Source organism: Pristiophorus japonicus, chromosome 6 (assembly GCF_044704955.1).
Source record: "Pristiophorus japonicus isolate sPriJap1 chromosome 6, sPriJap1.hap1, whole genome shotgun sequence".
In the NCBI taxonomy this organism is placed as follows: Eukaryota; Metazoa; Chordata; class Chondrichthyes; family Pristiophoridae; genus Pristiophorus; species Pristiophorus japonicus.
Window position 1 is genome coordinate 21,028,230 of NC_091982.1, and position 11,561 is coordinate 21,039,790.

Consider the following 11,561-nt stretch of genomic DNA (forward strand, 5'->3'; position numbering starts at 1 on the left):
GTGTGTGATGGCCTTCCCAAGGAGCCTTCACACTGCTGCATTCCAGAGTTAGATTGGGACCTGACTGCAGTTATACTATCACTTTTGCATCACTGCCTAAGACCATTAACACCAAATTAGGGTCTCAAACATTTTTTAAGACTTCTCAGATGTGGTTCATTTATTTTATTTACTTAAGGAAGTAATGCCAACTGTTCCTTCTTTATGTTTGTATTTACTAATTGTATTATAATGACATCCACACATGTTCTGTTTGCAGTTATATTTTAATATTTTTTTCTTGTTTCACTTAAGCCTCCCACATCTCCCCTCCCCTGCCTTCAATCAAACAGACATAAGCACACACATTGTCACCTATCTATATTTACCCGCACTGGTAGGGCTGACCAAGTAAGGGAGGACGTGAGGGCTAAATTTAGCCTGCCCTGTGAATCTCTGTTCAGACACACTTGCTGTGGTATTTGGGTGTGTTACTCGGCTGAGCAAGCTGTTTGGATCTATTTAAGAATTTGGTTGCAAAAGTCTATTTGGGAAGACTTTCCTGTGCATTGCCTGATCAGTGGAGAAGCAATAGAACATTTTGGTACCTAACTTCATTACTGTTGTTCTCTTACATCATCGACTACATTAACAGTCAGCAAAATTTGAGGAGTGACCAGAAAAAATTATGTCTGGATGTGTCTGAAACTGAGTGGATGATCTTTCATCGGCATGGAACTGAAGATTATGTGGCCTGTGAAAATGAGTCTGGTGGACATCACCAAGATATTTTCCATGCTTCAGGGAAAGGATGAAGAAGATGACAATGGAGATAGAAGTCAGCTGCACCAAGCTGTCTCTAAAGATGATGACAAACTGTTAGCTGAACTTCTATCCCAGGAGAGGTACATGAGATTTCTTAATAGCCGGAGTGGCTGGGGTGTTCCAGGGACCCCTCTTCGTTTAGCAGCTACACGGGGTCACCTGAAATGTCTGGAGGTCCTCCTAGTCCATAATGCTGAGGTGGACAGTTTGGATGTGAAGGCTCAAACCCCTTTGTTCACTGCTGTTAGCGGCAGGCATTTGGATTGTGTCCAAGCCTTGCTTAGGGCAGGAGCTAATCCCAATGGAAGTATATACAACAACAGCTCACCTATTCTGATTGCTGCCAGAGATGGGGAGGTGGAGATTTTAAAGGAACTGTTGGAGCACGGGGCAGAAGTCAATGTGCGCTCCAAGATGCCGGATTGGGCCTCCAATCCCTGTGCTTGCAGTGGTCCTCTCTATCTTTCTTTGGTGTATGGACACTTTGATTGCTTTCGTCTTCTTCTCTTGTATGGAGCAAACCCAGATTTTAACTGCACCGAGGAGAGACTACTGGCAAGAATTAAACCACCAAAGACTGCTCTGGAGATGTGTTTCAAATATGGCTGTGGGGCTGAATATGTGCAGCTGCTCATAGACTTTGGAGCAAACCTTTATTTACCAGATCTCCCTGCAAATAAAAATATAAACCTAAATGAAGTGTTTAAACTTCTAACCAGAGCTAGAGGTAAGTAACAAATTTAATTGCCATTTCTATATTAAAAGGTAATACTTTTAAGCAGCACATCTGGTGCATTAATTGAAAAGTAATTGCCAAGTAAGTGATCTTTGGTATATTCTCACAAAACTCCAAGTTAGTAAAAAGAGAGGAACCAGGCTTTTAACTTGTCAGAAAATATTAAACTAAAACCGGGAGAGATCACTCTCATCAGCTGCTAACTAGACTTTCATTATTGTGGTGGTAACTTGATTATTTAAAACTAAAATTGTCATTTGAACCATGTAGAGCAGCTCTCCATATTAAAACAACTTTAAAATTCTATTATTTATTCATTCATTAATTTATTTGTAGTTAAATGCAGAGATTAACTTTTGGAAAATAACATTTTTACAGTTGGACTATTTGTGGAAGTGAAACTGCTAAAACAAGTTTATTTAGGGTTTTTATCTAATTGAGAGGGTATGGTAGTGTAAACCAGAGAACGCAAGTTCAAATCCCACCATGACAGCTTGAGAATTTAAATTGAGTTTAAAAAGAAAATCTGGAAATAAAAAGATGGCAATAGTTTCGCTAGATTAGTGGCCTTTGGGGAGATACCAGCTTATTATAAGGTCAGAAAAAACAGCAGAAAATTCTCTTTCACTAAGTTAGGTGGTGCAGTCAGTAGTTAGATGGGACATTGATAGATTAAGTGAGTGGGCAATACTATGGCAGATGGAGTGCAAAGTGGGAAATGTGAGGTTATCCACTTTGGAACTACGAAAGATAGATCCAAGTATTTTCTAAATGGTATGAAGCTAGGAACTGTGGAGGAGCAGAGAGATTTAGGGGGTCCATGTACAGAAATCACTAAAATTAGTGGACAAGAACAAAAAAAATAATTAAAAAGGCAAATGGCATGTTAGCCTTTACCTCAAGGGGGCTGGAATACAAAGGGGGTGGGAGCAATGCCACAGTTGTATAGAGCTCTGGTTAGATTGAATCTGAAGTACTGTGGAAGGATATAATGGCCTTGGAGAGGGTGTAGCGCAGATTCACCAAGGCTAAAAGGGTTAAATTAAGACTATTAAGGGGTGATCTAATTGAGGTGTTTAATATGATTGAAGGGTTGGATAGGGTAGATAGGGGAAACTTTTTCCTCTGGTGAGGGAGTGGAGAACAAGGGGCCATAACCTTAAAATTAGATCTAGGCTGTTCAGGAGTGATGTCAGGAAGCACTTCTTCACACAAAGGGTCGTAGATATCTGGAACTCTCTCCCTCAAAAAGCTGCGGATGTTGAATTAATTGAAAATTTCTAAACTGAGATTGATAGATTTTTTGGCAAGTGTATTAAGGGATATGGAACTAAAGTGGATACATGGAGCTAAGATACAGATCAGTCATGATCTAATTGAATTTCGGAACAGGCTCGAGGGGCTGAATGGCCTGCTCCTATGATGTTTTGACGATTATGAAGGGAATTGACAAAATTGATCCAGGTGAACAAAGGAACATGGGTTAAAAATGAGAAAGTTGATAAGAAGTCTGGTGGAACTTATGCACCCAAATGATAATAGAGTTGTCACCACTCTATTCTAACAATAGAACAAATTACCAAGCAAGGACAGTAATGTAGACAAGTGTAATAGGTTAGAATATAGACAATTGGATATGTTTCAGGAGAGAGAAACTTCAGAAATATTGTGAGACGGTAGGAAGGCAGGGTTGATCTGCGAAAAAAGGATATGCTTTTCAGGCCATTTTCTGTTCCTTACCATCTTCGAGGAGATTTTCCTCTCCTGTGTGCTAGGAGTCCACTGAACTCCCATATACAAGGAAGAGGTAAAAGGGATAGAGACACATGCTGCTAGGGTTTGGGAATTTTCTGGGGTTGCTCTGAAGATGTGGAGGATTGCTTGTGTCCGGTCCTTCTCCAGATCAGAAAACCTGAGAGGCCAGGCAGCAAGGGAGGCTAAAAAAGGTAAGTAGCACTTTTTTAAAGGTCTGTAACGAACCCTCAGGGTTGGAGAACACTACTGCTGTGGATTCCCACCTCGACTCTAGGCCAGGGACCAATGCTAATACCCTGAACCTGGAAATGCGGGTTATGTTCAACAACTAGATTTGAATTGTAAAAATCATCAAAATTGCTACATATGTTGTTGAGCTAAGACACTAACCTAAAGTATTTTGGATTCCAGCTCAACCAAGGTGCTTGATGTCACTGTCTAGGATAACCATCCGCAAATATCTCAAACAAGCAAAAGGACTACATTCCATAGACCAGCTGGATATACCACCAATCCTAAAAAATTATGTGAAACACCAGATCTGAGCTGACTGTTGAAGTTTTTACTGATTTATATGGTTTGTGTTCTGTAGGGAAGAGATCAATTGGGCCAAAAGTCTATCTTTATCATGTGACCTTGTGATATTAAAATGGTTGGATCTCATCTGCAACAGAGTTAGACACAGGTAGAGCATTTTACTTCGAGGGTTATCAAACCAGCTGGATTATTCCAGGTTGTAATTGTTGTGTGTGTTGTATTACAGAGGTAAGTTTCTGGCTTTGCACTCTCAGGAGCACATATGGAAAATTCAGGCCTTTTCTCACCTTTGACCAGTAGAATTTCTTAATTTAACTTCCACATAGTGTACTAAGTTATTACATTAAAAATTCATAAATTATTTAAAAGGAAGCTTTTATTAAACAATTCACATTTACAGTAGATTAAATCACAAAACATTTAGACAATTATATTAGAAGGAACAACATATGCTGCAAAGTGGTGTTCTATTTATTTAATAAATACATAAGACACATGTGGTATATTTAATATTTCAACTCTTTCATTAATTATTTATTTGATTACATTTACAATTGAAAAGCAGGCCCAAACGCAGCGCTGTAATTTTCTCCTTCACCGCGGGCAGCGGGTGAGGACAGAATTGTGATGCCCTCCACACTTGAGGTGACCGCCGACACTTAGGGGTCGAAATTGCCCACTGCCCGAAACGGACCGCACCTACTGATTTCGATAAGCTCCGGCAGCCCCAATGCATGGAGCGACCAAACCGGAGAAATTCGGCACTTGGTGCTTTTGTTTGGAGCGGGACGGAAGTGGCCTCATCATGGGGGCGGAAGTGGGGGGCGGGGCGGAGTGACCGATGCTGCAAGGCATCAGCGCCGTGCTGATGACGCCATTGCGCTGGCGCGTCACACGCCCCAGCCCATCAGTTAAAGAGGAGGGCTGCTGCGAACTCTGCAGCCACTTTAGTGGCAAACACTGGGTCACCGGGGAGAGTTTCGGCCAGGCCAGTGGCCTGGCACTCAAGAGGGGGTGCCAAGCTGACCTGTCGGCGGCCTGGCCGAACCTGCGGCCATAATCGTTGGTCCGACCTGGCAGTCAGCTGACAAGAAACAATAACATGGCGTCGCCGACGGCGACACCTTCCCTTTAAGGGTGACCGCGCTGCCAAGCCACAGAGAGTGTACTAACAGCAAAAGCTGTCGGGGGCACCGATCGGCTACACCGCTCCCGTGGGGCTATTCCAGGAAAAGGGCAATTTCCCAAGGGGCAATTTCGGGAAGGGGACGTAGCCGGTCAGTAAGGGGCCGACGCTTTCATGCTGTGGTGGGAAAACGGAGCGGTCCCGAACACTGCTCCAAACGTGAGGAAGGGCAATTTTTAAAATGGCAGCCCCTCTGCGGAGACTCGGTGGCTATTCTGCACCGACCCGTGGTCGCTGCTTTCAGGCGGCCAGAGGCCTTATAGAAAGGGGCAATTACGGCCCCTTAATGTCTAGGCTTACACACGTGGTTACCGATATGAGATAACAAGTGCCACTGGTAGCCTGGTGAACCATACCCCAACCGGGGGTGGGGGCTGGGAGAAAATTGGATGGGAGCAGGGAGAAAACAAAAAGAGGCTTTCATTGAAAGAAATGGAGTGTCTCCCCTACCTTAAAATACTGTTTCAATAATGGAGTATGAAAAATAGAAAGTAAGAAAAACAAATTATTTTGAAATTTGAGTTATTATCACCATATTTAATTTATTACCAAGAATTATTACCAAGAGTTATGTTCACATGCACTCCATAAAATGCAGGATATTAGAGAGATTGAATGATTGTGTCTTATGCAAATAAATGGTCATGAAGAAGGACAAGTGATTTGTTGTAGATGATTTATTATCACTCAGATCTGCCAGGAAACCAGCATTTTCACTACATCTGGGATTTTTTTAATTACAAGATCACAGTACAGTACCCGAGCAGAAAATTGTGCTATAAGCAGTAAATAGGAAAATTTTTCAGGATTTGTCACAACATCTTACACTGTGCTAAATAGTCCATAGTCCAGCTGAGTCTCCCTCAGTCTGCCTCCAAGCTAAGTGCTGCCGTGGTACTGTTCGCCATTGTGGCCATTGACCGAGGACTGGGAAAATCGAGCCTTTAGATTGCCATAGCCTCTGGTCATTCCCCTTTCCCTGATGTTGTCTCTCTCTGCTCCCACCCCATAAAGCGCTGACGCCTTTCTACTCTCATGCAGCTATTCCTGACCGCAAGTGATGCTTACCCTCCTCTCTTACTCCATTTTCTGCAACTCAGCTAACCCTTCCAAAGGGGGTCCAGCGGGATCTGGCAATGCCACTGGGCAATGGGCACCTGATAGCCATAAAAGGGCTGGGGAAGGTAAGGCAACATTCCCCTCAGTTCCAACTCAGAAGGTTGAAGCCTCAGAAGGTTGTGGGTTCAAGTCCCACTCCAGTAAAAGATCCCATGGCACTGTTTCGAAGAAGAGCAGGGGAGTTATCTCTGATGTCCTGGCCAATATTTATCCCTCAATCAACATAACAGAACAGATTATCTGATCATTATCACATTGATGTTTGAGTTAGCTTGCTGTGTGTAAATTGGCTGCCGCGTTTCCCAAATTACCAAAGTGACTATATGCCAAAAGTACTTCATTAGCTGTAAAGCGCTTTGCGACGTCCAGTGGTCATGATAGGTGCCATATAAATGCAAGTCGTTCTTTCTTTCTTTTGCTCCTTTTTAGCTAACTCCACTTGCTGCCCCTCACTCGTGCTGTGATTTCAAGAGTTCTAAATCTACCTCAAGATCTCATTCCTGGCCTGATGCTTGCTGTAGGTGACTTTGTGTTGTGTGATGTGGATGCCTCGCAGCCTCAGGCCCAGCAAGTTGCTGGTTGCCTGTCATCCCTATGGAAGCACAATGGGAAGAGGCATTTGTTGCTATCAGCAAGACATTCCACATGCCTTGGAACACATTGCACTAGACAAACATGCCATGCATTGAAGTTGTGAAGCCAGCTAACTTTTCAAATGACAAAATGCTTCAGTGCATGAAAAATTATAGATGGAAGAAATGGCAGAAATAAAGGTACAATAGTGTTAGCTTGTCCCAATAGTAGCAATCTCATCTCTGAGTCAGAAGGTTGTGCATTTAAGCACATGATCCAGGCTGCCACTTGTCGGAGGTCTTTCAGATGATATGTTAAACGGAGGCCCTGTTTAAAAGGTCCCATGGCTCTATTCAATTAAAGGTTATAGAGAGAGATAGATACCTTCTGAGGAGGGTAGTCCATTTGTCAAAAACGGCAACCCTTCTTGCTCACCGCGCTCAACATTACCTTCGTCAGAAAAGGTCGCAGTCCTCTCTGCTCAAACATCATGAAAAAGACATCCGAAAAGAACTGCCAAACAGTGAATGATTGATCACAACAGGGTATGTGACTGCCTCTTTCAGGCATAGCAGCTGCTATTTTATACTGCTGTGTTGAATGTTCCACTTTTCCTGGCCTCACAGAATCTAATCTGCACTGGGAGTGTTTCATAACTATTTAAAGGCAAGGACCCTGCAAAATGCACCCTTGGTAATGAGTTGTGGCAGTGGACTTCTAGGTATGCCACCACTGTGCCTGAATCAAAAAAAATTATATTCCTAATTTATTCAATATTCCACCAGTATATCATATATACTGCTCTCCTTATAAAACAGCACATGCCCTGATTCATGAGTAACTCCTTGAGAGATCCATTTATTTATATAATACATCTAGAACACTTTTGTTGGACATACTCACATCCTCCACACTTTGATGATTGCCACACTGTCTATACACAAATGTCTTTGTCACACTTTCATCTGATAGACTCAAATGTCGTATTCATAAAACTGTAACAAATCACAACTTGCAGGTAAGCACCACACCTATCAACAAGTAGCAAGCAGGAACAAAAAAAACACCAATCATGAACTTCAATAACTATAAATCAGAAACAGCAGTCAACAACATTTATCAGTAAGGGAAAGGTAAGAGTCTCTGAATATATTTTTACTTAGATAGATTTTTTGGAGTCTAGGGGAATCAAAGAATATGGAGATCGGGCGGGAAAGTAACGTTGAAGTCAATGATCAGCCACAATCTTATTGAATGGCGGAGCAGGCTCGAGTGGCTGTACTGTAGAGACTACTTCTGTTCCTATTTCTCATGTTCTTGTTAAAGGTGAACCAATCAAATTGCGCCCCCCCCAAAACTACTATTCATCTTTGTTTTCTTAGTAACAAACATCTAATGTTAAAAGTAAAATATGTAGTATAATAAAAAATACATATTTAACTATAACATTAAACTGATCTACAAAATTGTTTTTGTGACTTATATGGCTTTATTTTTTTTACTTAGATACCACAGTCTCTATGTAAAAAACCCTAGGGTTTGAATTGACATTCGTCCCAGTTATTTCTCTATCAGTGGGAGAGATTTAGCAGCCATAATTACCACTATGAGTTTATGTACTGTGAAGAAATATCCCAGCTTCCATCGCTATAATTCTTTCATGTAATTGTGCATAACTCAAAGCATGTGCCTCCCTCAAGTTAATACATTAATTATGAGATTATTTTACCAAATGACTTCCAAACAAGCTAAAGCATGAAGTTTAGAGCTGCTTTCCAATGCAAGTTTGGACAGGCAAACTATTTTCAACTGTTATTTTTACCTGAGAGAGAGAGACTGAAAGAAATGCTAACTGAGGTGAGAGGCAGGATGATTGAGGGAAAGAGACCGATTGAGAAAAGCCAAGATAGAGAGAGAGGTTGGCTGAGAGAGGGACGTGAAAGATAAAGAAAGAGAGACAAAGGTACAGAGCAGAGGGTAAAGAAGCAGAGACAGAAACAAACTTAGAGTCAGATAGTGAGAGTGACAGGGAGAGACAGAGACAGACACACAATGAATGGAATCTCTAAATTTTCTAATATATTCTAAATGTTTATAGCACCAAACTCCAACATGGCCAAACATCTGCTGTCCACATTCTGTGCTGCATTAAGTTCTGTTCTCCTATCACCCTTATCATTGTCTCCAGTCGTCTTGGTTAACCCTTGCCACTGGACCAAGACCTAGCTCTGTAAAGCCTGTGTGGTGGCTGGTGTGCAACGGCCACCCCACGTGCATCTTCCACCCTTCAGTATATAGTTGGGGACCTAGAATGTCAGGTCCCTCATTGAAGCACCCGTGAACTCATCCCTCTTTGGTGTGGAAGCAGGTCATCCTCGATACAAGGGACTGCCTAATACTACTACTGTCAATCTCCATTGGCTCCCTTCACTCAACGAATTAAACTCAAAATCCTCATCCTAACTGACATATTCTCCATGTCCTTACTTAGCCTAAGTGCTTTATCCTCCAACCCTGGACAGTCCTGCACAGACCCTTCCTCCACTTCACCATCAGTGACAAGGCCTCCAGCTGTATTTGAAACTCCCTCCCTAAACTCCTCCACATTACTTCTTTGCCCCTCACCTTTAAAAGATTGTTCAAAACCTGTCTTTTGGACCTTGTTTCTGATCATTTTTTATAGCTCCCCTACTAATCGAGTGTGCATTCCACCTCTGTGAAGTGACTTGGAATGCTTTCTACATTAAAGATGTTATGGAAATATAAGTTGTTGATTTACCAAGGATTGTCATTCCTAGGTAGGGTGAGCTGCCGGGCAAACTGTCCCCAGGCTGCTTAACACGCAGAGCCTTAACCAGTTGCTTGTAAGTGTACGAGAATGGGCTATGGCTGCCTCCCTCTGATTTCTCCCTGGTTCTTTTGGGAATGCACCTTGTCTGTGTTTTGTTTCTCCTCCCAACAATATGACTAAGATTGGAAAATTACTGTATGGAAAATCTTGGAGGTATGCCCATATCCTGTCAGTGTTTCTGAGGGCACTGGAGCATCAATGTCATGTGGCATTGCACCACCTTCCCGTATTCATCATAAAATCAATCAGAAATTTGAAAAAGACAAAAATTGAGATGAACTAACAAAATCACTTTTAGATTTGTACTGATACAAAATCTTCATTTTTTTTGTAGTAGAAATGACAATTTCTTTATGTCCATTACAGAATCGTAACTTTTCTTCAACAAAACTGCTACTCTTAGATAAATGTTTGGAAGTGCAAATTCACCATTAAGGAGGCCTTTTCCAAGAAGAAGTTATTTTTATGGTGTCTTTCGCATTCAAAATCTTCCGGGTGCTTTATTGGGGTAATGGTTGGCACCAAGCAGGAAGTAGTGAGAAATTGAAGGAGATGAGTGAAGGCGTGGTTGAAGAGATATTTTTGGGCAAGGCTTCTGGAAAAAATAGAGGGAGTGAGAACTTCAGGGTGCAGGGGCATTGTGGTTGAAGGTTCTCCCACCTGTGATGAAGAGGAGGGGAAAGGAAGATGCACAATAGGCAAGAGTCAGAATAAGATAGCAGAGGTAGGGTGGAGTAAGAAGGGATTTGAAAGTGAGAATGAGAGTTTTGATGTATTTCTTCATTACAATTCCATATATATTCTATATGTATTTTAAAAATTCAGTTTAAATATTAATGTAATTGGATAAAAACATAGAAACATAGAAAATAGGAGCAGTAGTAGGCCATTCGGCCCTTCGAGCCTGCACCGCTTTCAATATGATCATGGCTGATCCTCTATCTCAACATTATATTACTGCTTTCTCTCCATACCCCATGATACCTTTTGTGTCTAGAAATCTATCTATCTATCTCCTTCCTAAATATATTCAGTGACTTGGCCTCCACAGTCTTCTGTGGTAGAGAATTCCACAGGTTCACCACCCTCTGAGTGAAGAAATTTCTCCTCATCTCACTCCTAAATTTCCTACCATGTATCCTGAGACTGTGACCCCTTGTTCTAGACTTCCCAGCCAGGGGAAACATCCTCCCTGCATCTAGTCTGTCCAACCCTGTTAGAATTTTTTACGTTTCAATGAGATACCCTCTTATTCTGCTAAACTCTAGTGAATACAGGCCTAATCGACCCAATTGGGCCATTGTACAGCAAAATTCTAAAAGGACAGAGGGTGTTAAAAAAACAAGCCTAAAGGCTTTGTGTCTTAATGCAAGGAGTATCCGCAATAAGGTGGATGAATTAACTGTGCAAATAGATGTTAACAAATATGATGTGATTGGGATTACGGAGACGTGGCTCCAGGATGAGCAGGGCTGGGAACTCAACATCCAGGGGTATTCAACATTCAGGAAGGATAGAATAAAAGGAAAAGGAGGTGGGGTAGCATTGCTGGTTAAGGAGGAGATTAAGGCAATAGTTAGGAAGGACATTAGCTTGGATGATGTGGAATCTATATGGGTAGAGCTGCAGAACACCAAAGGGCAAAAAACGTTAGTGGGAGTTGTGTATAGACCTCCAAACAGTAGTAGTGATGTTGGGGAGGGCATCAAACAGGAAATTAGGGGTGCGTGCAATAAAGGTGCAGCAGTTATAATGGGTGACTTTAATATGCACATAGATTGGGCTAACCAAACTGGAAGCAATACGGTGGAGGAGGATTTTCTGGAGTGCATAAGGGATGGTTTTTTAGACCAATATGTCGCGGAACCAACTAGGGGGGAGGCCATCTTAGACTGGGTGTTATGTAATGAGAAAGGATTAATTAGCAATCTCGTTGTGCGAGGCCCCTTGGGGAAGAGTGACCATAATATGGTGGAATTCTGCATTAGGATGGAGAATGA

At 42.0% G+C, this 11,561-nt stretch overlaps 1 protein-coding gene across 1 annotated transcript; it reads left to right on the plus strand.

Moving 5' to 3' along the window:
- The first annotated feature begins 471 nt into the window (after positions 1-471).
- Positions 472-5,665, plus strand: asb12a (ankyrin repeat and SOCS box-containing 12a). The gene is made up of 2 exons (XM_070881993.1): positions 472-1,531; positions 3,707-5,665. Exons 1-2 carry the CDS (start codon positions 712-714, stop codon positions 3,838-3,840), a joined length of 954 nt encoding a protein of 317 aa, XP_070738094.1. The 5' UTR covers positions 472-711; the 3' UTR covers positions 3,841-5,665.
- Positions 5,666-11,561: the final 5,896 nt, after the last annotated feature.